Genomic DNA, 22,786 nt, shown 5'->3' with positions numbered 1-22,786 from the left:
GAGCTCCTTCCAGCTCCTCCCTGCACCCCACAGTCCTCAGCCTGGGGAATGGGCTCAGCCTGGGGGAGGGGCTCTCTAAGTTGCTATGGCAACACATTGGCCCTCCTCACTTCCCAGAATCAGAAATAGAATTGGACACCCTTCTTCCTGGTGAGAGACTATTTAAAAACAAGTGGGGGAAGGGCACAGGGGCACTATCCCCAGGGGCCGGCAGGAGGGGTCCAGACTGGTAGCCCGCATACTTGCCCGGCTACCCTTCCTCTCAGCTGAACGAAACAGGAATAAGCTTTGACCAGCCAAGAATTCACAACACAAGGACTCAGCCCAGCCCTGCAGCATGTGTAGCTGGTCCACGGTCCACACTACCAGGTGGTCACTGGGAGGGCACTGGCTTAGCGTTACCAGCAGGCGAAATACCCCTCCCATGACTGAGCTACCCGCTAAGCTCTCCAGAGGAAGAGCAGGTGCAGGGCTGTGGGGTTAGGGTTGCAGCACTGGAAGGTAGGTGTGTTGGGTCCTCTCTGTGCCTGGCTTTGGCATGGCATCCAGTCCTGGCACCACGGCTTCCTGGGGTTGCCACGGATCTAGAGCCTGGTGGCCTAGCTTTGGACTCTGGTGCTGCCATACACTAGCTAAGGAAAGGTTCTCCTCCCTCTCTAGGCCTTGATTTTCCTCATCTGTAACAAAGGTACAATAGCACCTAGTTTATAGAGCTGCTGTGAGGTTTGGTTGCATGTTCTCCATATTGCACTGGCACATAGGAAGCACTTGATCAGTATGTCTTTTTTTTTTGAGACAGGGTCTCTCTATGCAGCTCAGGCTGGCCTTGAACCCACTACGCAGTCCAGGCTGGCCTCAGACTCCAAGTAATCTTCCTGTCTCAGCCTCCCAAGTGCGGGGATTGCAGGAGTCTGCTACCACACCTGGCCATGTCATTGTTATTACTGCTCTAAGCTCTTTGCTTCTTGCGTGGGAAAACCCTTCTGTCTCCTGGCTGCCTCCTCGGGCCAGACTCTTCCACTGGCCCTTCTCTCTTTCCTCAGGAGACTCCAGGCCTGCTGCTTACAAAGGACCCCTTCCCTGGAGAGGAGGGCCATGCCTCACTCCGCGAGTTATAGAATGGGTCCATCATCAGAGAGGAAGGGGATTCACCAGGCAGCTCTCCCTCCCTGTTCTTCCCAGGCACAGCACGGCTCCAATGCTGCAGAGGCACTAGAGGTTGCTACTAGATCAATGTCATGAAAAAATAACTAGCTTGCTCACCCCAGAATATAACACAGCGTTCTGCAAGTACGTGTGCACACACGTGGAGGCACACACAGACACAGCTCACAGACCCCTGGGCTCGGCCACCTTTCCTGGGTCACAGCATGAAAGAAGACTGTTTGGCTCCCCAGTGTCTGAGCTGTCTGTCCTGGTTCTTAACTAAAGGCTGCATTTGAAGATGGGGAAAGGGCCCAGGGGCCTGAGATTCGACTGAATCAGGCTTTGCCCAGTGCCGAGTCAGAAAGGTGCAGATGCAGCGCGGCGCTAGCCTTGGTTCCTGGTCACACAGCCTCGTACCCCACGGCCAACTGCAAGCACTATTTTTAACCTCTGTGAAAATACATTGCTTTGGAAGGCAAGCCTATCGCTACATTCTCCACAAACCTGTTTCCTGGGTGGAAATATTGAGGCCTGAAGGGACACAGCCGTGGAAGACAAAGGGAGGAGGAGGAAGAAGGGGGATCCTGCCCCAAGTCACAACCTCCAAACCCAAACCCAGAAGGGTGGTTCCCCAAGCTACAGTCTTGGCCTGTCCTCTGTGGCTGCAGGGCAGCTCTGGGGCTGTGGGGGAGATCAGGGAGGGTCCCACTCCTCCCTTCCCTCCTGTGTCCCCATCTGAGAAACAGGGTGGAACTGCCCAGCTAGGCTGATAGCTTACATTTCCTACCCATCTAACCCACTCCTGGGACTTTGTCCAGCTTTTCTTACTGTAAACCCAGCTCTGTGCACCTGCGGTGTACCCACTGCATCTCCTCCATGCCCCATTTTGTAACTGCCACTTAGCTAGCCCCGCTTCCACTGCATCTCCAGTGCTTTGCCCCCCTTATGGCAAAGTTAAGCTGACACAATGTGATAAAAGGTAGAACATTCTGACTTGAAGATTCTGAGCAGAGGCTCCGCCCCCCGCCCCTGCCGCCCCCATCCCCATCCCTCCAGGATATTGGTCCAGGGCTTTAGGGACATGTGGCTCTGGGGAGGGGGCTCTGGGAGGCACAGGCAGAGGACAACCATCTGGAGCAGCAGAGACTGCCAAGGAGCCTCTGTCCCTAGAGCTGGAACTGGGGAACACAGTGGAGAGGAGCCTGGGCCTGCTGGGCCCCTCACCCTCTTCTGTCTCCTGGGACTAAATGATGAAGGGGTTTTGCCCTCACTCCCCAAGGGTCTATTGCTATTGAGTCTCCCTTACCTCCCCACCGCCCCTGACCTTACCCCAACCTGTTCGGAGGTGGTGCCCTCACGCTGAAGCTAGCCTGAGCACGGTGGCCGCTGGCTGGGTAAGGTGAGAAAAGGCTGGCTTATAGCTGGCCAACTTCAAGGGACCCGTGAACTTCTCTGCCTTACAAGTAGGAGCCCAAGGGCAGGCCCCTACTCCCCAGGGGTGGGGCCCTGGTTTGTCACACTGTCACCCCCAGGTCACTGGGGGCTATGATGTGTGGTGTTGCCATAGCAATGAAGTAGGGGCAGGGCACCTAGGGCATGGAGCAGGACTATGGAAGCCACCAAGAAGTCAGGGGGCCATGATCCATCAGGCCCCCAGGGCCAGCCCTCGGCCAGCAGCCAGCAGATGAGGGATGGCCTCAGAGGATCACAGGGATTATGGATAAGCTCAGGATCCCTCGACTTCCAGCAGAGGTTGTCATCATTCCCTGAAGCCACCACTGATGAGGCCGGTGGCCCAGCTTCCCAGGCCCATATCCCTGAATCCATTCACCAGGTAAACCAGGACCCTGCTCCGCTTAGCTCCCCATGCAGCCAAGTGCAGGCCTCCCAGAACGCCCCAAGGCCCTCCTCAGCTAGCGCTTTTTCGAGCCACAGCGCGGGAGCCCAACAGCATCTGGTCAAGGACGACGGGACTCTGCACCTACCAGTGTGCAGGGTGAGAAACAGCACCAGCGACATGACCCAGCACGGATCCTGCTACTCCCGGCTTCAGGTGCAGCTTGGGCGGGAGGGCAAGTCTCCAGCGAAAGTCCTGGTAGGCTGGGGCAAGGGCCCCTGCAACACTGACTATATGGCCCCTGTGGGCACCAGGAAAAGTCGACGGCTACCCTACTTACCTTCAGGAAAGGATGGTGCAGCTCAAAACCAAAGTCTTCTGGCTTCAGCTCAGGCTGCAGCTCAAGATCAGAGGCAGGGCAATAGCCCATGTCCAACTCAGGCTCCTGCCCTAGGGGGGACTTCTCCACTGACACCAGCTCCTCCAACTCCAGCTGAGGCTACTAATTCAGCTCTGGATCCAACTCCTGCAGTCAAACCTTACAACTGTACCCTCGACCACCCCACTGGTAACACTGCAGTCACCAAAGACCTATCTCAAGACGTGACCCTCAAGAGATATGGCAATCAGAGTTCAGCCCTCTCAGAATCCGCCAACATGGTCACATCCAGCCCGGAAAAAGTGAATTTCTACTCTAATGGAAAGCCTCCTGCCTCAGTACCTACTCTAAAAATGTTCCCAGACTATGCCCAGGAGCACAAGGTTGCTGGAAGGCAGGTGCCATCTGAGCAGGCTGAAAACCTGGCAGAGAAGCCCTTGGTTTGTACCTCTAGGCCAGGTACCCTCAAACCAGACCCAGAGCCCCAAGGTACACCCAACTCCCCGAGGAATAACCAGAAGATTTGCAGCTCTCAGCCGGACAAGCAGCTCACCAATGTCTGCAACAGCAACTGCGCCAATGCGCCACCGTCTGCCTACCAAGTCAGCTGTCAGAAGCAGTTACCACCTCAGTCTCCCAGGGAACCCATGCAGATCTCCCCCTCCAGTGCCCCTACCTGTCAGCTCCAGGAAGGTGTGGAAGACTGTGTGCTGGTGTTTGACATGGCCACGGGCAACACCAGGATGGGGCTGCTGTGCCATGACCCTATGGGCTCACGGGCAGTGCTGGTGGGTTTCATGCCCAGCCACCCATCTGTCTATGCCCCTGAAAATATCCTACCCACACAGCCACCGTCCAGGCCCCTTCTCTCCCCTGCCAGCAATAATTCCAGTTTCTGGTCCACCACAGCCGTGTTGTCCAGCCCTGTGCCTTCTAGCCTTTCATCTGGCAGCTACCGAGAAGTGGCCCTGCTTCCCAAGGAAGCCAGACTTAACCTGCAGTCACAGAACTCCCCTGGTACTGAGACGCCCACCAGGGCTGAGATACTCACTGGGCCTGTTCCACTGGGAAGATCCCTCCAGTTTAGTGAGGAGGTACAGGCTCATGCTCCTGATCCCAGCTTACCCAAACCTGATGCCAAGGAAAATGAACTTGATCATACCATCTGGATGATGGAGTCCTCCAAGATTCAGACCACGGAACTGCCATGTGTGAGCTGTGCTTCACCAGCCAACACCCAGGCGGTGCCCACATCTCTGCACCAGCAGGATGTACGCAGCAACAACCAGAGAGACAACATGACCGCTTACACTAATAACCCTCCTGCTGAAGATGCTGAGCAGGCCCCTATCACTGGCCAGGCCTTCTACAATGGGCAGAACCTCCTTGCTAGACAACTACCTGCAACTGAACAGGGCTTGCTAATGGGACAGCCCCCGTCTACCAGGCAGACCCTCCTTACTAGTCAGCCCCCTTTCACTAGGCAGACTCCTTTCACCAGGAATCCCCTCATCGTCAAAGATACCCCCTTCTTGAGTGGACCCCTTACCTCTCAGGAGCCTGGCCAGCCCTCCACCCAGGATGGTGAGTCCCTGGGTCTACCTACCCATGTAGGGGTACTTCAAGTGCCACTGACCCCTCAGGAGACCTGTAGCTATGTGAATAGAGACAAGGTAGGCATTGTTAGCACTCAAAACCCCAGCATGTCTCAGCAACCTGGCAGCTGTCTAAGGGCAGAGGAGAAACAGCTTTCTCTGATCACATTCGCCACGCCTGGCACTGTTTGCAAAGTCTTGCCCATTACCGTGGTGGGCACCGAGCACCAGAGTGGGGGCCAGGTCAGTCCGACGGGTGAGGATATTACACACTCATCAGTGATTGCACAGCTTGGTCCTCTCCGTGGGGCATGCTATGAACTGGTGTCCACCTCGGAAGCCCTGTCCAGGCAGTCGTCAGCGCTTTGCCACCACGCACTGGGCCCCTACCAGGGCACGGCAGCAGTAGTGATTGACACAGGCATGGGATTCACCAAATGTGGACTGGCTGGAGAGGACCACATTCTCACCGTGGTACCCTCCCAAGTTCAGCGGCTTCAGCACCCAGCCCAGGGCCAGCCCCAGTATGCAGTCCCTGAAAACCAAGACGGCTCCTACCCGGTGCTGAACCGAGGGGTGGTCTCTGACTGGGATGCTTTAGAGGTACTGTGGCAGCACCTGTTCTACTGCAAGCTGGGGGTGCAGCCTGAAGAGCTGGCTGTGCTTGTGGCTGACTCACCCATCTCTCCGCGCACCAACCGAGAAAAGGTGGCCGAGATACTCTTTGAGCATTTCCATGTGCCAGCCATGCAGACAGTGCATCAGGCCCTGCTGGCACTCTACGCTTATGGGCGAACCACTGGGCTGGTACTAGGCAGTGGCCATGGCACCTCCTATGTGGCGCCCATCCTCACGGGGCAGTTGGCCCCATCTGACACCTACCGGCTGGATGTGGCTGGTGCTGACCTCACCAACTACCTGGCTCAGCTGCTGCAGGCAGGTGGCCACTCAGCACTCAAGACAGGGCTGGCCCACCAGATTAAAGAAGCTTGCTGCTATGTGGCCATGGACTTGGCAGCCGAGCTGGCCTACATCCAGGCCCAGAACCCAGTGGACTTCGTGCTCCCAGACAAGCAGGTTATCACACTGGGCTCTGAGCGCTTCTGCTGCCCAGAGGCTCTTTTCCAGCCCAGTCTGGTAGGCCTCAACCAGCCAGGCCTCCCACAGCTGGCCCTGCTAAGCATCAGTCGGCTGGAGACCAAACAGCAAGAGCAGCTGCTGGCCAACGTGGTGCTGGATGGGGGCAGCACCCTGCTAAGAGGCTTCCCTGAGCGCCTGAAACAGGAGCTGGGCCCTCACGCCTGTGTGCTGGGCTCTCCTCACCGTGCAGTTGCTGCCTGGCTTGGGGGCTCCATCATGACACGCAGGGACTCCTTCAAGAGCCTATGGGTCAGCCGCCATGAGTACGAGGAGGAGGGCCCGTGGGCTATCTATAAGTACCAGTTGTGAGCATATAAAGTTCTGGTTCTGCTTACTTTAAGTACTGGTGTATGTTTTAGGCAGAGGGTGCTACAGGGAAAGCAGGTGCCCAGGCAGGGGGCAGGGATGGAGGCCTTGGCCCTCCTAAGGCATACTCTGCCTCTGCACTTGCAACTCTATGGGCCTGGGCAACCTGCCCTTTCTGGAGAGCTCCAAGACTCCTGGCTAGCACTGGCTTTGGTCTGGCCTGACCTTTACTGCACCCCAAGGGCAACCATAGAGAGTGGCTGCTGTGGGTTTTGCCCCGTTGCCCTGACAACAAAGTACAATTACCCTTGATTGCCAGCTAGTTGCCATGGCAGTTTCAAACATAATGTAATAACCCACACAGCCTGGAGTGAGTCATGAGGTGGGGGGTGGGGGGAGCCCCTTCCCCTAGCTCCAGAAGGAAAGACTGTTTACCCTTCTTTATCGTAGGCCCTCTTCTGGGGACTGAAGCCAGCAACACGGACAATAGAAGCACAGTTCCAAAGATGGCTGGGGGCATGGGGCATTGACCCCAAGCGAAGGTGCCTTTTAGAGCTGGGCTTCTCGGGGAAGATTGCCTGGTAACATGTACCTTCTATCTGAATCTTGGCCAGAGCTCTATGCTGGGATGGGAGCAGGGTGGGGGCCTCTGTCCACCGGCAGAGTATGACGGCATGGGAATAATGGCCATGGGCCCTAGGACGGAGTGGAGAAGGTAGGTATACCCCGAACCCTGGATGGGAGGTGTCATCACCCGGGCATTGGGGGTGAGGCCCTGGCTGGCTTTCGGGGCTCTGTGGATACTGAGGCCTCTTGACTTTCTAGCTTTGGTGGGAGCCAGATGCACCTTCCACTCTTCCCTATCCTTCCAAGTGCAGTAGCTCCTGCCCACAAGGCGGTCAGGTTTCAGTTCTTGGGAGGGCTCGCAAAGAGGCCACGGAGCATTGCCGATGCCACTGCCTCTGTTCTTGTCTCAAAATCTGCCCCCGGCTTAAGGGCCTCCTGCCATCCCTGTGGCCAGGTGGATAGCTGGAAGTCATGTCCCCTGACTCCAGAAGGCTCTGAATAACGACAGCAGAAACAAGGCTTAGAGTTGGCCCATTCCATGGCCTAGAAAAGCTGAGAGGAAGGCATTCAGCTAGTATTACTGCCCCCTACCCAGAGGGCAGCTGGAGTTTGAGACCAAAACACTGAGGCCAGTCCTACCCTGCCTGTGCTTCCCTGGCCGGAGGCTAAGGGACATGCCATGCTTTTGGGGTGTTTTCTACAAACGACAAGGTTCTACCTACACTCACACACACCTAAGAGCGAGCAACTACCCCGAGGGGGAGCTTGGGAGAAGTCAATGGTGCATGGTTACCATAAACCCTGCCTGCCCTGGGTGTAGCCCAGCCTTATCCCAGGTCCTGCTCTCACAGTGATTCAGCCTCCACGATCCAGAGACTCGTGTGAGGCAGGAAGGGGCTCCCCAGCTCTAGGGACTGGCTGCAGCATCCACACACACGTGCCAGAAGCACGCCTGGGTGCACACTGAATGCAGACACACGTGCCCCTGGGCACCACTGCATACTCTGTGCTGTTGCCATCTCCCTTGGCAAGAGGGAACACACACGTGCGTGCACACACACTGCCACGTGCTGTCACCCACATGCACACACAGTGTGCACAGGACCACGAAGGGGTGGAGCGCTGCCAGCAGCAGGCAAGGCTCTAGGGAGCCACCCCTTTTCCTGCCTGCAAATCCCCACTCCGGCTTCTCCTTGGATTCACGCCTAGATAACCATGACCCTGAAAAGAGAAAGAAAACGCATGTGTGACACTTGTAGGGCTTGGCGACCCTGTACAACCCAGAGACCCACTGTTTTAAGGGCAGTGGGCACACGACAGGAAGGCCTGAGTGCCAAGCCATGTATTCATTTTGCAGACATTAGCTGAGCACAGTGAGATGAGAAGCAGCCTCTGCCCTACACACCCCAGCTTGCCAGGAGATTCCTACTCAACAGTGGGGTAGGTATTATGACCCAGAAACACTCAAATCCAGTCAGCCCAGAAGTGGCACCAGCCTGGTCTGGAGATGCTGACCCAATGCTACAGAAGGATACGAATGGCTCCTCAACGTCCTCTCTGGAGGAAGGTTTTTCTTTTGTTTTGTTTTGGGACAGGGTCTGGCTTTATAGTCCAGGCTGGCTTTGAACCTGTAGCAATCCTCCTGCCTCAGCCTCCCAAGTGCTGGGATTACAGGTGTGTGCCACCAGGCCTGGCTTTGTGGAGGAAGGTATTGAGGGCCTTGTTTAAGATAGTCATTTCCCACGCTGGTCTTCAGTCCCAGCTGTACCTTCTTCACTGGTATGGTCCATGCCATCAGCCACAGCAGCCATGCTGGGAGGCCTCACTCAACATGGCTGAAAATTTGGGGATGTCCTCATCCCCCCACACCTAGGGCAGGGCCAGAAGGCTCAGCAGGAGCCGGGTGTGGTCGTGCATGCCTGTAATCCCAGCACTCAAGAGGCTGAGGCAAGAGGATCGGTGCAAGTTCAAGACCAGCCTGGGCTACAAAGTGAGTTCAAGGCCACCCTGAACTGCATAGTGAGACTCAGTCTCAAAAAGACCGAAAAAAAAAAAAAAAAGAAGGCTAAGCAGGAGGGGTGGGGTGGGATGAAGCCAGCTTTTGGCATGGCAAGACCTAACTAAGCCTAGTCTCGGGTGGTGCACAGGGCCTGTGAGGGGAGTGGGGCCGGTGTTGAGTCTATGTACCTCCCTGCCAGAGGACAGAGTCACGGCGGAGGATTTCCTTCAGAGCTTCTTCCCTGCCGCTCTGAACGTCCTCCCTTGTCACAGGCCAGGCCTGGTGGGCCTTTGGTGCCGTAGTTCTCAGGTGTCCCTGTAGCCTAGCTCAAGAAGCTGCTCAGGAAGTGTTTGAGGGTGATTAGACTGAAAAGAAAGCAGACTCCTCACCACATCACAGGTGACTTCTTTTTTCTTTTTTTCTTTTTTTTTTTTTTGTGCTGGAGATTAAACGCAAGGCTATATCCCTAGCTCATTTTATTTTATTTTGAGACAGGGTCTACATTGCCCAGGTGGGGACTCCTGCCTGGGTCTCCCAAATCAGAGGTGACTTTTATAATTTGGGCAATTCAGCGTAGTGAGGAGGGGAGCACTGTGTCAGCCAACCTGGCTGCGACTTGCAGTGGGGAAAGACTTTGGCTTTGCAGGTGTTGGGGGCAGGATGGTCTGGAGGCTGGTACACTCCTGTGTGTTTACTGCACCTATATAGGGATGCCTAGCGGCTGCCCATGTGACTTTTCCAAGTGAATTTCATCCTTTGGGTCTGGGTTAGGGAGCTGGGCAGAGTCCCAGTCAGCTCTAGAACTCAGGCTTCGCCCTAGTGCCGCACTCCTGCTCCCGACCCTGGGCAGAAGAAGGCCCCTCGGGCCCCCGCCGCCGCCGCCGGGTCGGGAGTTCGAGTGCCCAAGGGAACCGCGGAGCCCGGCCAAGGCTCACCCGCTGCACCGCCAACCTGCTAGCGTTCTTCTCCGGCTGGGGTTCCAGCCTCCGGCTCCGTCAGGGTGGGGGCGGGCCGGGCAGGAGACCCCGCCCCCAGCCCGCCCCCGGCCCAGGGTGCGAATCCGCTGCCTGCAGGAGGCTGGCGATGCTGGGTTCGCGAGCCCGAGCGGCTGCAGCTGGCGCCGCGTCTGCCCCGCGTGCCCGGAGCGGATCCTGCTCTCGCCGCCCCCGGAGCCCCCCGGCGCCCTGCTGAGCCCGCGGCAGCCTCCTCCCAGTGACCGGCCGGCGCTGCAGGTGCGGGGCGGGGTGGGCTGGGACGGCGGGGGGCGCCTTCCGCACGGAGGTGGGGCTCGGGGGGTGGGCTCCCCGGCTCGAGGTTCCGGGCAGAGGGCGCGGGTCCCCGGGGGTCGCCGCGCGCGGGCTCTGCAGCGCGGGGGTGGCGTGCGGGGTCGAGCTGAAGTTCCCTTGGCTCGGACGGCCCCGGGGTCGCGGGGGAGCCTCTGCGTCTCGGGATGGTGGGGACATTAAAATTGAAAATTGGAGGTGTCCCGTGAGGGCAGGGGCCGAGGGCTGAGCGGTCCCCTCCCGGCGTCCCAAGCCGCCTCCAGCCCCTCCCAGCTGCCCCCGGCCCCCTCCCTCCTGCTTGGCAGTCACTAATTTCCATGACAACGAAGAGTTCCTCCTGGGCGACAACCCGAAGGGGGCTGGGCGGGGCTGCTGCGGGGTTGGGGGGAGAGGCTCCCGAGCCCTTGGGGACCCGCACCCCGCGGCCGCGTGCCAGCTTCCGAGCCCGCCAGGGGTCCTGGGCGCGGACCCACGTGCGCGGCGGGGGTGCGGGGCGCTCCCGTTCTTGCTGGGAGGTGCGGGGCTTGGCACTCACACGTGTGCCTCCCGCATGTGTGTCGCTGTGCCAGCGGGGGCGAGCCAGCAGCCCTGGTGAAGGGGGTCAGGGCGGCACCACGGTGGGGCCGGGGCTGGGGGTACAGTTAGAGGGGTACAGTGCCAGCGTGAGTTTCTGCTTCCCCAAATGTTAATGACTGTCAGAGACCCTGAGCTCTTAAGCCCCAGCACCCACCCACCCCCCAGCTCTGCCAACTGCTTCTGTCTGCGCCCCCGGTGGGCAGAGCCTGCTCCTCAAGTTCCTGCCTAAGGAGCAGTGGCCTCTGCCCTTTGCCAGAAGCTTAGAGTCTGCACCGGCCTAGCGCAGTCCTGGAACCTTCCCCCCGGCCCGGGATTTGAGCCCCCAGGACCATCTTCAGAGATCTGTGGTCCTCCCCCTCCCCCTCTGGTGATGCCTGTCAACTCCCTTGACTTCTGGACCTCAGTTTCCCCACTGGCCAAGCCGTCCCCACTCCTGGCCGTCAGGCTGGTCTCCAGGGTGGGGCAGGGGTTCCCCTTTTCCATCAGTTGGTGTAGACTCCCGGGAGCCCTAGGCTGGCTTTGCTCGCATCTGCCCCATGCCTGGCACTCTCACGTGCAGGCAGGCAGTTCCTTGCCCTGGGAGAAGGCCGGAGTCTGCGGTCTTTGCTCAGGAAACTGAGGCATGGGAGAGGAGGAGTTGTGCAGGTGCTGTTTCTGGCTCTCCTGACAAGATCTTGCGGGGTGCTTGTGACAGGGTGAAGGCGAGCTCAGGAGAGGCTGTGGAGGCAGCAGATGGAGGGTGGCTTTGACTGGGGGCCTAGGTGCAGCTGGGCCAGCTGAGAGGGATTGCAAAGGGCAGCAGCCCGATCTCCGAGACTCATTCCCATGCCCTCCATGCTGCCGTCTCCAACATGTTGGATCTCCTTTACTTAAGCTGCCCTAGTGACAGGGGGAGGCGGGGGCCTGCCGCAGCTGGCCGCCTCCCCACAAGGGGCCCTGAGAAGCTGGCTTCTTTTGCTATGCTTTCCACGCTGAGTTCAGGGTATGTATGGGGGACGCAGGAGGGTTCAGTCTCAAAAGTCCAGATACCAGGTTACCTTGTGGCCCAGGGATTCAGAGCACATGGCTGTGGTAGCCTCAGGGTGTTGCTGAGCACCCCAAGGCCCCTTCAAAGCCTCCTGCTTACCTTTCCCTTGCTCCACCCTGTGTCTTTGTCCCTTTCACTCTGTCCCCTCCTTGCTCTTCTGCCATCGCAGATTCGGCCTTTGTCTCTGTCTCTGTCCCTCTCTTTATAGAGTTTCCCTGTGCCCCCACCTTCTCTTCTTTGATAGAGACCAGGGAGACAGAACCCATGGGGAAGGAGCCAGGCCAAAGTGTCATGGAAGTCTTAAATAAGGGCCCTTGCTAACACATCTCCCTTCCCCCTCCCCTTGTTTTAAAACTTCCATCACCATAGCAACCCTTTACTCTAGTGCCTTCCGCAGTTCCCCTCCTCCAACCAAAGAGAAGCAGGGCCTCCAGTGGATTCTTCAGAGGTTCAAAGATTAGGACCCCAGGTTCTGTGATGGGGGCCATTGGCTCTTGGCTGTGCCTGCGTGTTGAGGGCTGAACTTTCTGGAGGTAGCACTGGACTGCATGCCAACCCCCAAGACTGGGAAAGACCCCCTCCTCCATACCCTGTCATAACGTGAAGGGAGTCAGCCCTAGGAACTATTGACCGTGGTTCAGCTGGTGGCCGGCCAGGGTGGCCCGCTATGCAGTCTCCTGAAGCAGATGGACTGTGAACTGGACCCTTGACTCTGTCTCCTGACAGCAGACTGTAAGGAATACTCTCCTTCCCTGGATGCTATGGCTGAGGCCTCAGCTGTGAGCTAGGCAGAGATTGGGCCCCTGGCATGTCCGTTTCAGCAGGAGACTCAGCCCTTGTCCCTGAGAGAAGAGAGAAGGGGAGGTGACGGGCTGCCCGCAGGCAGGTGTTCACAGCTGCCACTAAATCAGGAGGTGTTGCCAGCAGTGCCTGGGGCAGCTGGGAGGCTCGTGGGCCCCTCCTAAGCTCTGTAGCTTTACTGCAAGCTCTGGAGCTCCACATGGCAGGGTGGCAAAAAAACGCTTGTTTATGGCTATGAAAGATGGGTTTGAACCAGGCTGACCCCAGGGGAGGAGAGGAGAGGACTCTGAATGTTGGGCCTCTTGGTTTCTGTTTCACTTAGGCTTCCTCAGGGTCGGACTTGACTAAGGTACAGTGGCGCCCCTAGAGGACCCCTGATTACTAGGACAGGAAGGGCCTGAGCCTCCAGTGCCCAGTCCTCCAGTCCCTGAGGCTCCAACCTCCAGCCCCGTGGTCAAGCCTTGGGAGCAGGCAGGAGCTGGGGAGCGCTGAGCCCTCTGTCTCGCTAAGAGCCTGCCAGAGGGCAATGGCAGGGCCGGGCTCTGCACTCTTCCAGCAGCCGCTCGGGTGGTCCCAGCTGCACGCTGTTTATTTCCTGTGCATAGAGAGGCGGGAACCAAGTCTCCAGGGAATGGTTGCTTTGAGGCGCCTGTGCTCTCTAGGGGCCAAGGTGGACCCGATCTGTGGTAGAGCGCAAATCCCTTGTAGCTGGGAGGGAGCTCACCATTGTTGGGTGTTGGGTCTGGGGTATGGGCGTAAAGAAACACAAAGCCCTTCTGCCCAGTCAAAACCGTTATTAGTGCCACCCCTTGGCTGTTGCTCCAGTTTTGGGTCCAAGACCACTCTTGCTGCAGACAGCTGCTAGAGCTTGGTTTAGACAACATACAGCCTCGCAGGGATAGCAGGAGATGGAGTGGATGGAGGTGGGGGGGGGACAAAGGTGCTAATTGGAAGCATGGCTCCCTTTTCTCCCCTCTTCACTCAGGAGCTAGGTCTAGGGGCACAGGTGAGGACAGGCTGAGATCAGGGCAGCTATACTAATAGGTAGGGGCAGCAGATCTGTCCCTGTTGCAGCATTGAGGTCTGTAGGACATGGCCCCAGGCTGACCATACCACAGGCTTTCCGTGGTGGACACAGACTCCAGGACCAGACGTAGACGCCCATGGGCATAAGTGCATATGCAGAGCCAAAAGCTGAGACCAGGATCAGGGACAGGCATACACAAAACCTCCCACCCACACGGTGCTCACAGAGCAGGAGCTGTTGGAATGGGGGCGGCAGGTGGGGAAGGTGTCTCAGAGAAAGGCCATTTTGCACCTGGCCTTGGAGCATCAGGATTGTTTTGGACAATTTGTTTTGCAGACAATCATAATGTCAGAAATCACAATGAAGAGAGATTCACCTCAGGTCTTAGCACCTCAGCTCCTGCGGAAGCTGCTCCACAAGGAAGCCAAAGTGGGCAGTACCTTGGCCAGGGCCCACACTTCCTGCTACTAAGTGGACACAGAGCTGGAAAGTCACCTGTTGTTGGACAAGGCAGTTGCTAGTTTTTTTTTTTTTTATGTTATAAATAACTGCTGTGACAAATAGGATTCTGATGGGAGGCTTTGGGGGAAGGGCATCTGTGTCAGAAGGAATGGTGTTAGCAAAGCAGCTGAGCTGGGAGACCTGCGGGCTAAGGCACTGCTCTCCTGCCCGGTACATGGTCCCCGCAGTCAGCCTGGGCGGGCAGCTGCAGCCCGTCAGAGTGCGTGAGGACTGACGCCGCCCTCCCCACCTAGATGTTGTGGCGTGGGGACGGGTGGCCAGCAAGAGTGGGTGGCTGTGCCTCTGCTCTGAGCTGTGAGGATGGAATTCCAGCCACATGCTCCTCTCCAAAGACATGCAACTGGTAATGATCTTCAAAGCCTCTTTCAACTGTCTCTGAGGTGCCTCGCTAGACAGCTTAAGCCCGGACTTTAATCACGATGATGAAATGCGTTTGTATTCCCGGAGCCCAGGCGGCCCGGATGAAGGCGGGATGGAATCTGTTCACTAATGTGGAGGGCACATTGAGAGAGGACCAGCAGGGCTGTGATCCCTGGGAACTGGGTGGCTAGCTAACCTGCGCCTGGGAGGAAGTGAGGGACCGTCAGGGCTGGCCACAGTGCAAGACTGGGTCCCGGTCTTTGACCCCTGCTGGCATAGTGCTTGCCAAGCTGCCTGGTATCTGAGGATACCTTCTTCTCTACTACCCTGAGACTGAGTGCCTTCAGGCAGAGGAACATCTGGGTACGTGAAGCCCCAGCCCAGGCCCCGCACAGAGCAGGCGCTGGTTGGTATGGTGGGAACACACGCAGTCCCTAGAGACAGAGCAGCTTGGTGTAGCCCAGACTCTCCTTGACCAGGCACTGTGGAGGCAGAACTGGCCAGGTCTGTACAGGTCTACACACAGCCACCGCTGCCTTACCCTGAACAAGGGCTGGCAACGCCTTTTCTTCTGGGTGCCTGAGCAGCCCTCTAGATGAGAACTGGGCTGTAACTGGCAGGGCTGCAGCCCTGGGCAGCACCAACCCCAGCTGCAGAGTGCCTGGAGCCTACTGAGCCAGCCATATCTGGCCAGGTCCCTGTGCCTGGATCTGACAGCCAGCTCCTCTGTGGGCTCCTGCACTGAGGTGTTTGTTAGGCAGGCTTGTCTCGCTCTTGCTGTCACCCGTCTCTACCTCCTGGCAAATCCTTTCCCTCAAGACCCAGCCCAAATGCTGCCTTTCTACTCAGATGGTGCTTCTCCCTTAGAGGAACACCCCACCAGCATCGTGCCAGAGTGAAAGATTTACTCAATTAATCAATGTCATCATAGTAAAAATTCTAATGGAAAATTAATAAATACTGTAAAAGTTCTGAATCTTCCCCCTCCACATCCAATTCTTTGCCTCAAAGAGAACTCTTATTTCCTTTGATGTCCTTCCAGAAAAGAGTTTGTGAAGCCAGGCAGGTGTGGTGCTCACACTTGTAATACCACCACTGTGGGAGACTGAGGCAGGAGGATCACAAATTCTAACCCAGCCTGAGTAACTTAGCAACTTAGTGAGACCCTGTCTCAAAATGTAAAAACAAATTTTTTTTTAAAGGGCAGTGGGTATAGTTTAGTGTGAAAGCCCTGGGTTCAATGCCTAGTACCACCAAAAGAAGAAAAAGAAAGTTGGTGAGTGTCCACCAACGTATGAACTTTAAAAAATTTACCCAAATAGCAACACCCTTTACCCACCATTCTGCCCCTTGCCTTTTCACTGACCGTCTCTCCTATAGCAGCACACTTTATTTTTCATAACAGCTACAAGTATTCTTTAGTGTGAGTGGCCCTAATTTTTATTGACTTTTTTATTGTTAAGTACACTAAAAAATCTAGGAATGTTCCCAAAATTTGTATGTGCATTTTTACAAATTATTAAAAAGCACAAATCTGTGTAACTATCACTGGGGTCAGAAACAGACCCTCCAAACCAGGCATGGTGGTGCACGCCTATAATCCCAGCACTCGGGAGGCTGAGGCAGGAGGATCGCTGTGAGTTTGAGACCAGCCTGGGCTACAAAGTGAGCTCAAGGCCAGCCTGAACTGCATAGCGAGACCCTGTCTCAAAAAAAAAAAAAAAAGGGGGGGGGGGAGGCTGGGGATTTAGCTCAGCGGCAAAAAGCGCCTGCCTGGCAAGCGCGAAGTCATGAGTTCGGTTCCCGGTACCGGAGAAAAAAAAAAAAAAAAAAAAAAAGAAAAAGAGAGAGAGAGAGAGAAATAGACCCTCCAAAAGACCACCATATGTCTTAACTCAGCCACCACCTCTCCTTTGTCTTAGAAGGAACCATTTATTACTTGACTGCTGGTGCTTATTCCTTAGGGGTTTTATTTTATTTTATTTTTTATTTTTGAGACAGGATTTCTCTATGTAGTCCAGGCTGGCCTCAAACTTGAGGCAATCCTTCTGCCTCAGCTTCCTGAGTGCTGTGATTACAAGCATGCACCTCCGCACCTGGCTCCCTAACTTTTCTTTAGAGTGCTACTTCTGGTTTATATCCCTAAATTGTATAAGTGAGTTCTACTTGATTTTGAGCTCTATTGCAATAGACTCATACTGTATGTATCCTTTTGTATTTTTTTCCCTTCAACTCTGTCCTCAAGATTCATCATGCATTTGGGTGTAGCTACAGCACCTTCATTTTCACTGCAATGTAATAATCCATTGTGTGACTACAGCACGATACATCCTGCTGATGGTGGATATTTGGGCTGTTTCCAGTTTTGGGCCATTATGAATATGGCCATCATGAGCACTTTTCTGTAATTGTCCTGAGGCACAAATGCATGCATTCATATATATATATATATATATATATGTGCGTGGGGCATGCTGTCTGACCAAACTATTTTACAGAGGGGAGAGTTGCCATCTACCAGAGGTGCTTGTATTGTCCACATCTTCAGGGATGAGTATCTGGTGGGTAGATGGTTATAGCCCCTTCATTTATGAAATAGCTGAAGTTTAAAATACTGTTTGGCAAGTCTTTTTAACTATACAGTAGGCATATTCCCTGATATGTCAGCCTAATATACTTTTCCTCAGAGGGTGCTGCTGTAGTTTAGGGAGCCACACTGAGTGGCTGGATGTGTGACCAGAAAAGCAGCGGACGTCACTCAGCCTCTCCACCCTTGAGCTGGCGCCGTACCTGCTGTGGCACGGCCTGAGGCAGGTGTGATGCTGTGGGGAGCTGTGAGGCGCGCTGAGTCAGACTCTGTCTTGCCCACAGCTTAGAGCCTGGCAATGCCGTTTGGGTGTGTGACTCTGGGTGACAAGAAGAACTATAACCAGCCATCGGAGGTGACTGACAGATATGATTTGGGACAGGTCATTAAGACGTAAGTGCTGGGCCTGTTGGGGCAAAGGTGGGTGGTGGCCAAGGGCTGGCTGGGAAAGGGGGAATGGGGCAGACCCCAGGCCGGAGCCAGGGCTGACCGGAGTCCCTGCGGCCGCAGGGAGGAGTTCTGTGAAATCTTCCGCGCCAAGGACAAGACCACGGGCAAGCTGCACACCTGCAAGAAGTTCCAGAAGCGGGATGGGCGCAAGGTGCGGAAGGCGGCCAAGAATGAGATCGGCATCCTCAAGATGTGAGTGTGAGGCCTGGGGTCGGGCTGGGGGTGCTGCGGGGAGCCTTGGAGGGCAGGTAGCCTCAGGCAGCAGCAGCCTCTGGTGACCAGGTCTGTGCTGAAGCTGCAGGCCACCATTCAGTCGCCAGTCCAGCTCACTCGGCTCTATCCACTGGCTCCTCTCCTTGTCCCCAGGGTGAAGCACCCCAATATTTTACAACTGGTGGATGTGTTTGTAACCCGCAAGGAGTACTTCATCTTCCTGGAGCTGTGAGTGAGGGCCTGGGGTCCCAGGATTCCCAGTCCCCGGGCTTTTACCTGTCCTGTCCTCTGCACCTGAAGAAAGTCCCCTTTCTGGACCCCAGGGGTCCCCAGTCCCTGTACCTTGCCCAGCCAGCTGCCTGGTGCAGGAAGCCCTCCCAAATGCTCCTGCCTGACCTGATCCTTCCCACACCGGGCTCAGGGGCTGGTGTCCCTCAGGGCCACGGGGAGGGAGGTGTTTGACTGGATCCTGGACCAGGGCTACTACTCGGAGCGAGACACGAGCAACGTGGTGCGGCAGGTCCTAGAGGCCGTGGCCTACCTGCACTCTCTCAAGATTGTACACAGGAATCTGAAGGTGAGGCCAGGCCCGGGGTCTCTGGTCAGTTAGCAGCCGGCTGGGGCTGGGGTGGGCAGAACCTTGGGGCCTTGGTCCAGCCTCTGAGGCCCTCATGGTGTCTTCTGCTCACCTACATGCGTTCCGGGCTGGAGCAGTTAGAGAACCTGGTTTACTACAACAGGCTGAAGAACTCGAAGATTGTCATCAGCGACTTCCATTTGGCTAAGCTGGAAAATGGCCTCATCAAGGAGCCCTGTGGGACCCCTGAGTATCTGGGCAAGCAGGGCTGGGGCAGGGTGAGGGGGGCAGACATCAAGGAGACTCTATGGGTAGGAGGAAGTTCCTATCCCAGGAAGAGGGTGTGGATGGTATTGGACCTGGCCACGCCTGGTACTGACCAGCAGGTGGACACTGTGTTTGTAGCCCCAGAGGTGGTAGGACGGCAACGATACGGACGACCTGTGGACTGCTGGGCTATTGGTGTCATCATGTACATTCTGTGAGTGGACGGGTAGACAAGTAGGCTTGCAGCCAGGTTGGGGTGGAGGGCCTGTGCCTGGGCCATCCTGGGTGACCCTGCCCCCATGCAGGCTTTCAGGCAACCCGCCCTTCTACGAGGAGGTGGAAGAAGACGACTACGAGAACCATGATAAGAATCTCTTCCGCAAGATCCTGGCTGGCGACTACGAGTTTGACTCTCCGTACTGGGATGATATTTCTCAGGCAGGTGAGGAGGTGCCCAGCATGTGGGTAGAATATAGGGTAGTAGGGAGGGAGGTGCTGCTCTCAGCTTCCTCTGCCAGATTCTGCTGCTGCCCCCAGCCCATTTAGTCACCTCTAGACGATGAGCTGGGGTGCCGTGCCTAGCCTCTCCCTGGCTTTATCTCTAGCCAAAGACCTGGTCACAAGGTTGATGGAGGTAGAGCAAGACCAGCGGATCACTGCAGAAGAGGCCATCTCCCATGAATGGTGAGCAAGCCCGGCAGAGGACGAAAGGCCCTCTCTGCCATTTACACTGAGAAACCTCCACCTTGAGGTCTTAAGTGAGTCGGGGCGCTTAGAGCTCAGGCCAGCCCGGAGGCTTTGCCTGGTGCAGTCCTGGATCGCACAGGGGTGGGCAGGACAGGGTCTCCACAGAGACCCATATCCCTCACAGCCACGTGCACCTGGACCCTTTCCAGGATTTCTGGCAATGCTGCTTCTGATAAGAACATCAAGGATGGTGTCTGTGCCCAGATTGAAAAGAACTTTGCCAGGGCCAAGTGGAAGGTAAGCTTTGGTGACTGTTTGCAAGTGCTTCTCCTGATACAACTGGTACCACATGCCTGCAGCCATACGCAAGCTTTCCATAGGCTGCCAGGTGTGGCTGTAGCCACTGTCATTACCCTCAGCAGGAGTACTGACGGGTAAGCGGTCAGAGGCAGCTGGCACACCACGAAAGAGGTTAGATTGCGTGATTGCCAAGAAATGGATCCAGCAATTCTCACCCCGAGCCTTTCCCCACTGCTTCCTTCCAGAAAGCTGTCCGGGTGACCACCCTCATGAAACGGCTGCGGGCGCCGGAGCAGTCTGGCACGGCTGCCTCAGCCACAGATACTGCCACCCCCGGGGCTGCAGGTGGGGCCACAGCTGCTAGCGGAGCTGTCCCTGCCTCAGGGGGCAGTGCTGCTGCAGCCACAGGGGGAGATGCCCTGTGTGCTGCCAAGAGTGATAATGTGGCTTCTGCAGACCGTAGTTCCACCCCGGCCACAGATGGCAGCACCACTCCAGCCACCGATGGCAGCGTCACCCCGGCCACTGATGGCAGCGTCACCCCGGCTACTGATGGCAGCGTCACCCCCGCTACTGACAGGAGCGCTACTCCAGCCACTGATGGGAGAGCCACGCCAGCCACAGAAGAGAGCACGGTGCCCACCACTCAAAGCAGTGCCATACCAGCTGCCAAGGCAGCTGCTACCCCTGAACCGGCTATGGCTCAGCCGGACAGCACAGCCCTAGAGGGCATCACAGGCCAGGTTCCACCCTCTAGTAAAGGGGAAGAGGCTGCTGGCTATGTCCAGGAGTCTCGGAAGGAGGAGACCAGCTGAATGGGTAGCCTGTTGGGGGGTTGGGGGGCTGGCAGGAGGGTGGGAGAGTGGATGAGGGGCTTCTCACTGTACATAGAGTCGCTGGCATGATGCCCTTGCTCCCCCAAGTCCCCCATCCCAGTGGGGCATGCCTGGGGGTCGCAGGAGAGCAGTCTCCTCTCCTGTGTGTATGTGTATGAGTGGTGGGTAGGCCAGAGGCAGGGCCAGCCCCAGCCCCTGCATGGATTCCTTGTGGCTTTTCTGTCTTTTGCTAGCTTCTCCAGTTTCTGTTCCTTGTGGGATGCTGCTCTAGGGATACTCAGGGGGTCCCTGCTCTCCTCCTTCCCTTCCTGCCTCATCATTCCCCCAGGCAGGCCCTGCAGGTCCCATATTTTCCTAGGCCCTATATTGGGCGGCCTTGCCCTGAGAGCTGGTCTTCCAGCGAGGCCCTGTCAGTGGTCATAGGCTCCTGAACACGAAGGTGTATACCTGTGATGTGTGGGCTGCTCCTGGAGTAGACATTGGCCAGAACAGAGGATGCAGAAATCTAGGGCATTGTGCTTTACATCAAGACGGGTCACATGGCTGGGGGCACTGCATGCTAGCTGTGGGGGTCCTCAGAAGTAGGAGAGAATGGGTAGGAGGGCGGAAGCTTCCACATTTGGGGGAAGTGTCTCTGGGAAGGCATTCCTAAGACTCTTGTGTTATTTCTTGCCTGCCTGAGCCCTGCAGTGCATTGCCCTGTACCTTGAACCTCATGAGCTTTTAATGGAAAGGAGGAGCAACTAAGATGTGGCAATGAGACCTGGGATAGCAGAGTACAGCCCCAGTACCTTCTTGTCCAGCCTAGCTGGGTCCTTACCCTGGGCCAAACAGGTAGGGCTGGCTGATATCCCCATGCTTTTCCTAGATGCCCAGCCTGCAGAGGGTCGACCCGTAAGTCCTCTCCATCCTAGGGGGCCTGCTGCATGTGGGTTTGCCCTTCGCAGGGGCAGATTGTCTACCCTCAGTTTACCAACATGGAGAGGATGACCCTCCGCTGTTTTTACTGCTTGCTTTGATCAGAGGTCTGGGTGCCTCAGCCACGTTAAGTTGCTTTTGCTAAGATGAGGAAGTGGAGTAAGACTCCGGTTCCCTGAGGAGGCTCCTGAGGGGCGCCCTTTGTCAGACTGTACCACAGCCTGGACAGGCAGCCATACTGGTCCTCGCCCTTGCTCGGCACTCTGGTGGCCCTGCCCCTCTCCATGCATGCCTATAGGTCTGCTCTGGTATGTGAAGGTTGGTAGGCTGACTGTGTGCCTGCTGAATCTGGCAAATAAACGTCACCCTGCAAAGCCTCTGGCCACCCTCTCGCCTTTGCTTCCTCTGTCATACCGAGGAGGAGTCCCTAGCAGGCACTGGGGAGGGGAGAGTCTGAGAGAAGGTTCACAGGTAGTGACTGATGCTCAGTGGATTGCTTGGGCTGAGAAAGTCACTCCGCAGTGCATGCCTTGAAGGTGGTGGTGGGGATCCTCTGGACTCTTCAGTACATGTGGGTGGTGAGTCCTGGGCTAGGTTTGGGCCAAGGAGTAGCCCCTGGGCTGAGAGCTCAAGTAGGGGTTGCTGTTCCAACTCTATTAACCAAGAAGCCTTTGTCCGAATTTGCGGATAGACCTGGAACTCACCTAGGGCCAACCACCACAGGGAGAGAGCTCCAAAATAGGGCTGGGGAGGGGGTGTAGGGTGGGCACTGCACAAAGGTTCTGTGCTGTGTGTTGATTCCTGCTTCTTGTGAACACCTGTGCTTTCTACATAGGCCCAAAAGATTTTGCTCTGTCTTCTTCAGCAGGAGCAGATCAGCTTTATGATATGGGGCTCTGCATAAGATTTCTGGGGAGAGGGAGTAATATTGCAAAGAACAGCGTGAAAAGCCCTCTGGAGTCTCATTTCAGTTCAGATGGGCCTCAATGAATTCACCAGGGTCGCTGCTTTCTCAGGGAGGACCTCAAAGATAACTTCTATGATGTGGGAATAATAAAAAGGGTTTGTTAGTCCCTGGTCTGTGAAGTATCTGTGTCTTCAAAATTGCAGTCTTACTATAGTCCCAGGCAAAAGGAATCCTGGGAGTTAAGGTCTAAATTAGGGTACTGGCACTAGTATCCCCAAACCTGGGAATTATTAGGTCTTTCTTGGATAAAACCAAGGTTAACCTGGGGTGTACCCTGAGTTGGGACTCATGTATCCATCCTGCCGAGATTACTTGTAACCGAAAGCTAAGAGCGTGAGGCCTTATTTTATTTGGGGAACTATGAGATAGTTGCCAGCACGCGGTCCAGCTCTGCCCAGAGGCCTGGGGACCCAGCGGGA

At 56.3% G+C, this 22,786-nt stretch overlaps 2 protein-coding genes across 6 annotated transcripts; both read left to right on the top strand.

Annotated features, from left to right (window-relative positions):
- The first annotated feature begins 2,151 nt into the window (after positions 1-2,151).
- On the top strand, positions 2,152-6,422 carry LOC102022741 (flocculation protein FLO11-like). Its single transcript, XM_005410235.2, has one exon. The coding sequence runs from the start codon at positions 2,756-2,758 to the stop codon at positions 6,404-6,406; it is 3,651 nt and encodes a 1,216-aa protein (XP_005410292.1). The 5' UTR covers positions 2,152-2,755; the 3' UTR covers positions 6,407-6,422.
- A 431-nt stretch (positions 6,423-6,853) lies between these two features.
- On the top strand, positions 6,854-22,473 carry Camkv (CaM kinase-like vesicle-associated). Of its 5 annotated transcripts, none has more exons than XM_005410228.1 (12): positions 6,854-6,945; positions 8,328-8,410; positions 17,437-17,545; positions 17,663-17,794; positions 17,969-18,043; positions 18,254-18,392; positions 18,530-18,650; positions 18,798-18,873; positions 18,965-19,101; positions 19,265-19,343; positions 19,556-19,643; positions 19,892-22,473. In XM_005410228.1, the coding sequence occupies exons 3-12, from the start codon at positions 17,451-17,453 to the stop codon at positions 20,459-20,461; spliced, it is 1,512 nt and encodes a 503-aa protein (XP_005410285.1). In that variant the 5' UTR covers positions 6,854-6,945; positions 8,328-8,410; positions 17,437-17,450; the 3' UTR covers positions 20,462-22,473. The 5 variants fall into 5 exon arrangements, with proteins under 5 accessions (XP_005410285.1, XP_013363069.1, XP_005410287.1 ...); XM_013507615.1 differs by lacking the exons at positions 6,854-6,945; positions 8,328-8,410 and adding an exon at positions 9,722-10,201 and having other exon boundaries at positions 19,892-19,991; positions 20,127-22,473; XM_005410230.2 differs by lacking the exons at positions 6,854-6,945; positions 8,328-8,410 and adding an exon at positions 9,723-10,201 and having other exon boundaries at positions 19,892-19,991; positions 20,103-22,473.
- The last annotated feature ends 313 nt before the right edge of the window (positions 22,474-22,786 follow it).

Source organism: Chinchilla lanigera, unplaced genomic scaffold (genome assembly GCF_000276665.1).
Source record: "Chinchilla lanigera isolate Chin_1 unplaced genomic scaffold, ChiLan1.0 scaffold00131, whole genome shotgun sequence".
Classification (NCBI taxonomy): domain Eukaryota; kingdom Metazoa; phylum Chordata; class Mammalia; order Rodentia; family Chinchillidae; genus Chinchilla; species Chinchilla lanigera.
Note: the sequence above shows the minus strand (reverse complement) of the source record. Positions and strands in the feature narration are given on the sequence as shown.

Bases quoted from the DNA above. Each gene is read 5' to 3' on its own strand.
- LOC102022741 (XM_005410235.2), top strand. From the start codon at position 2,756: ATGGAAGCCACCAAGAAGTCAGGGGGCCATGATCCATCAGGCCCCCAG.
- Camkv (XM_005410228.1), top strand. From the start codon at position 17,451: ATGCCGTTTGGGTGTGTGACTCTGGGTGACAAGAAGAACTATAACCAG. The intron at 18,393-18,529 runs GTGAGGCCAGGC...GGGCTGGAGCAG, and splicing joins TTGTACACAGGAATCTGAAG to TTAGAGAACCTGGTTTACTA. The intron at 19,644-19,891 runs GTAAGCTTTGGT...GCTTCCTTCCAG, and splicing joins TTGCCAGGGCCAAGTGGAAG to AAAGCTGTCCGGGTGACCAC.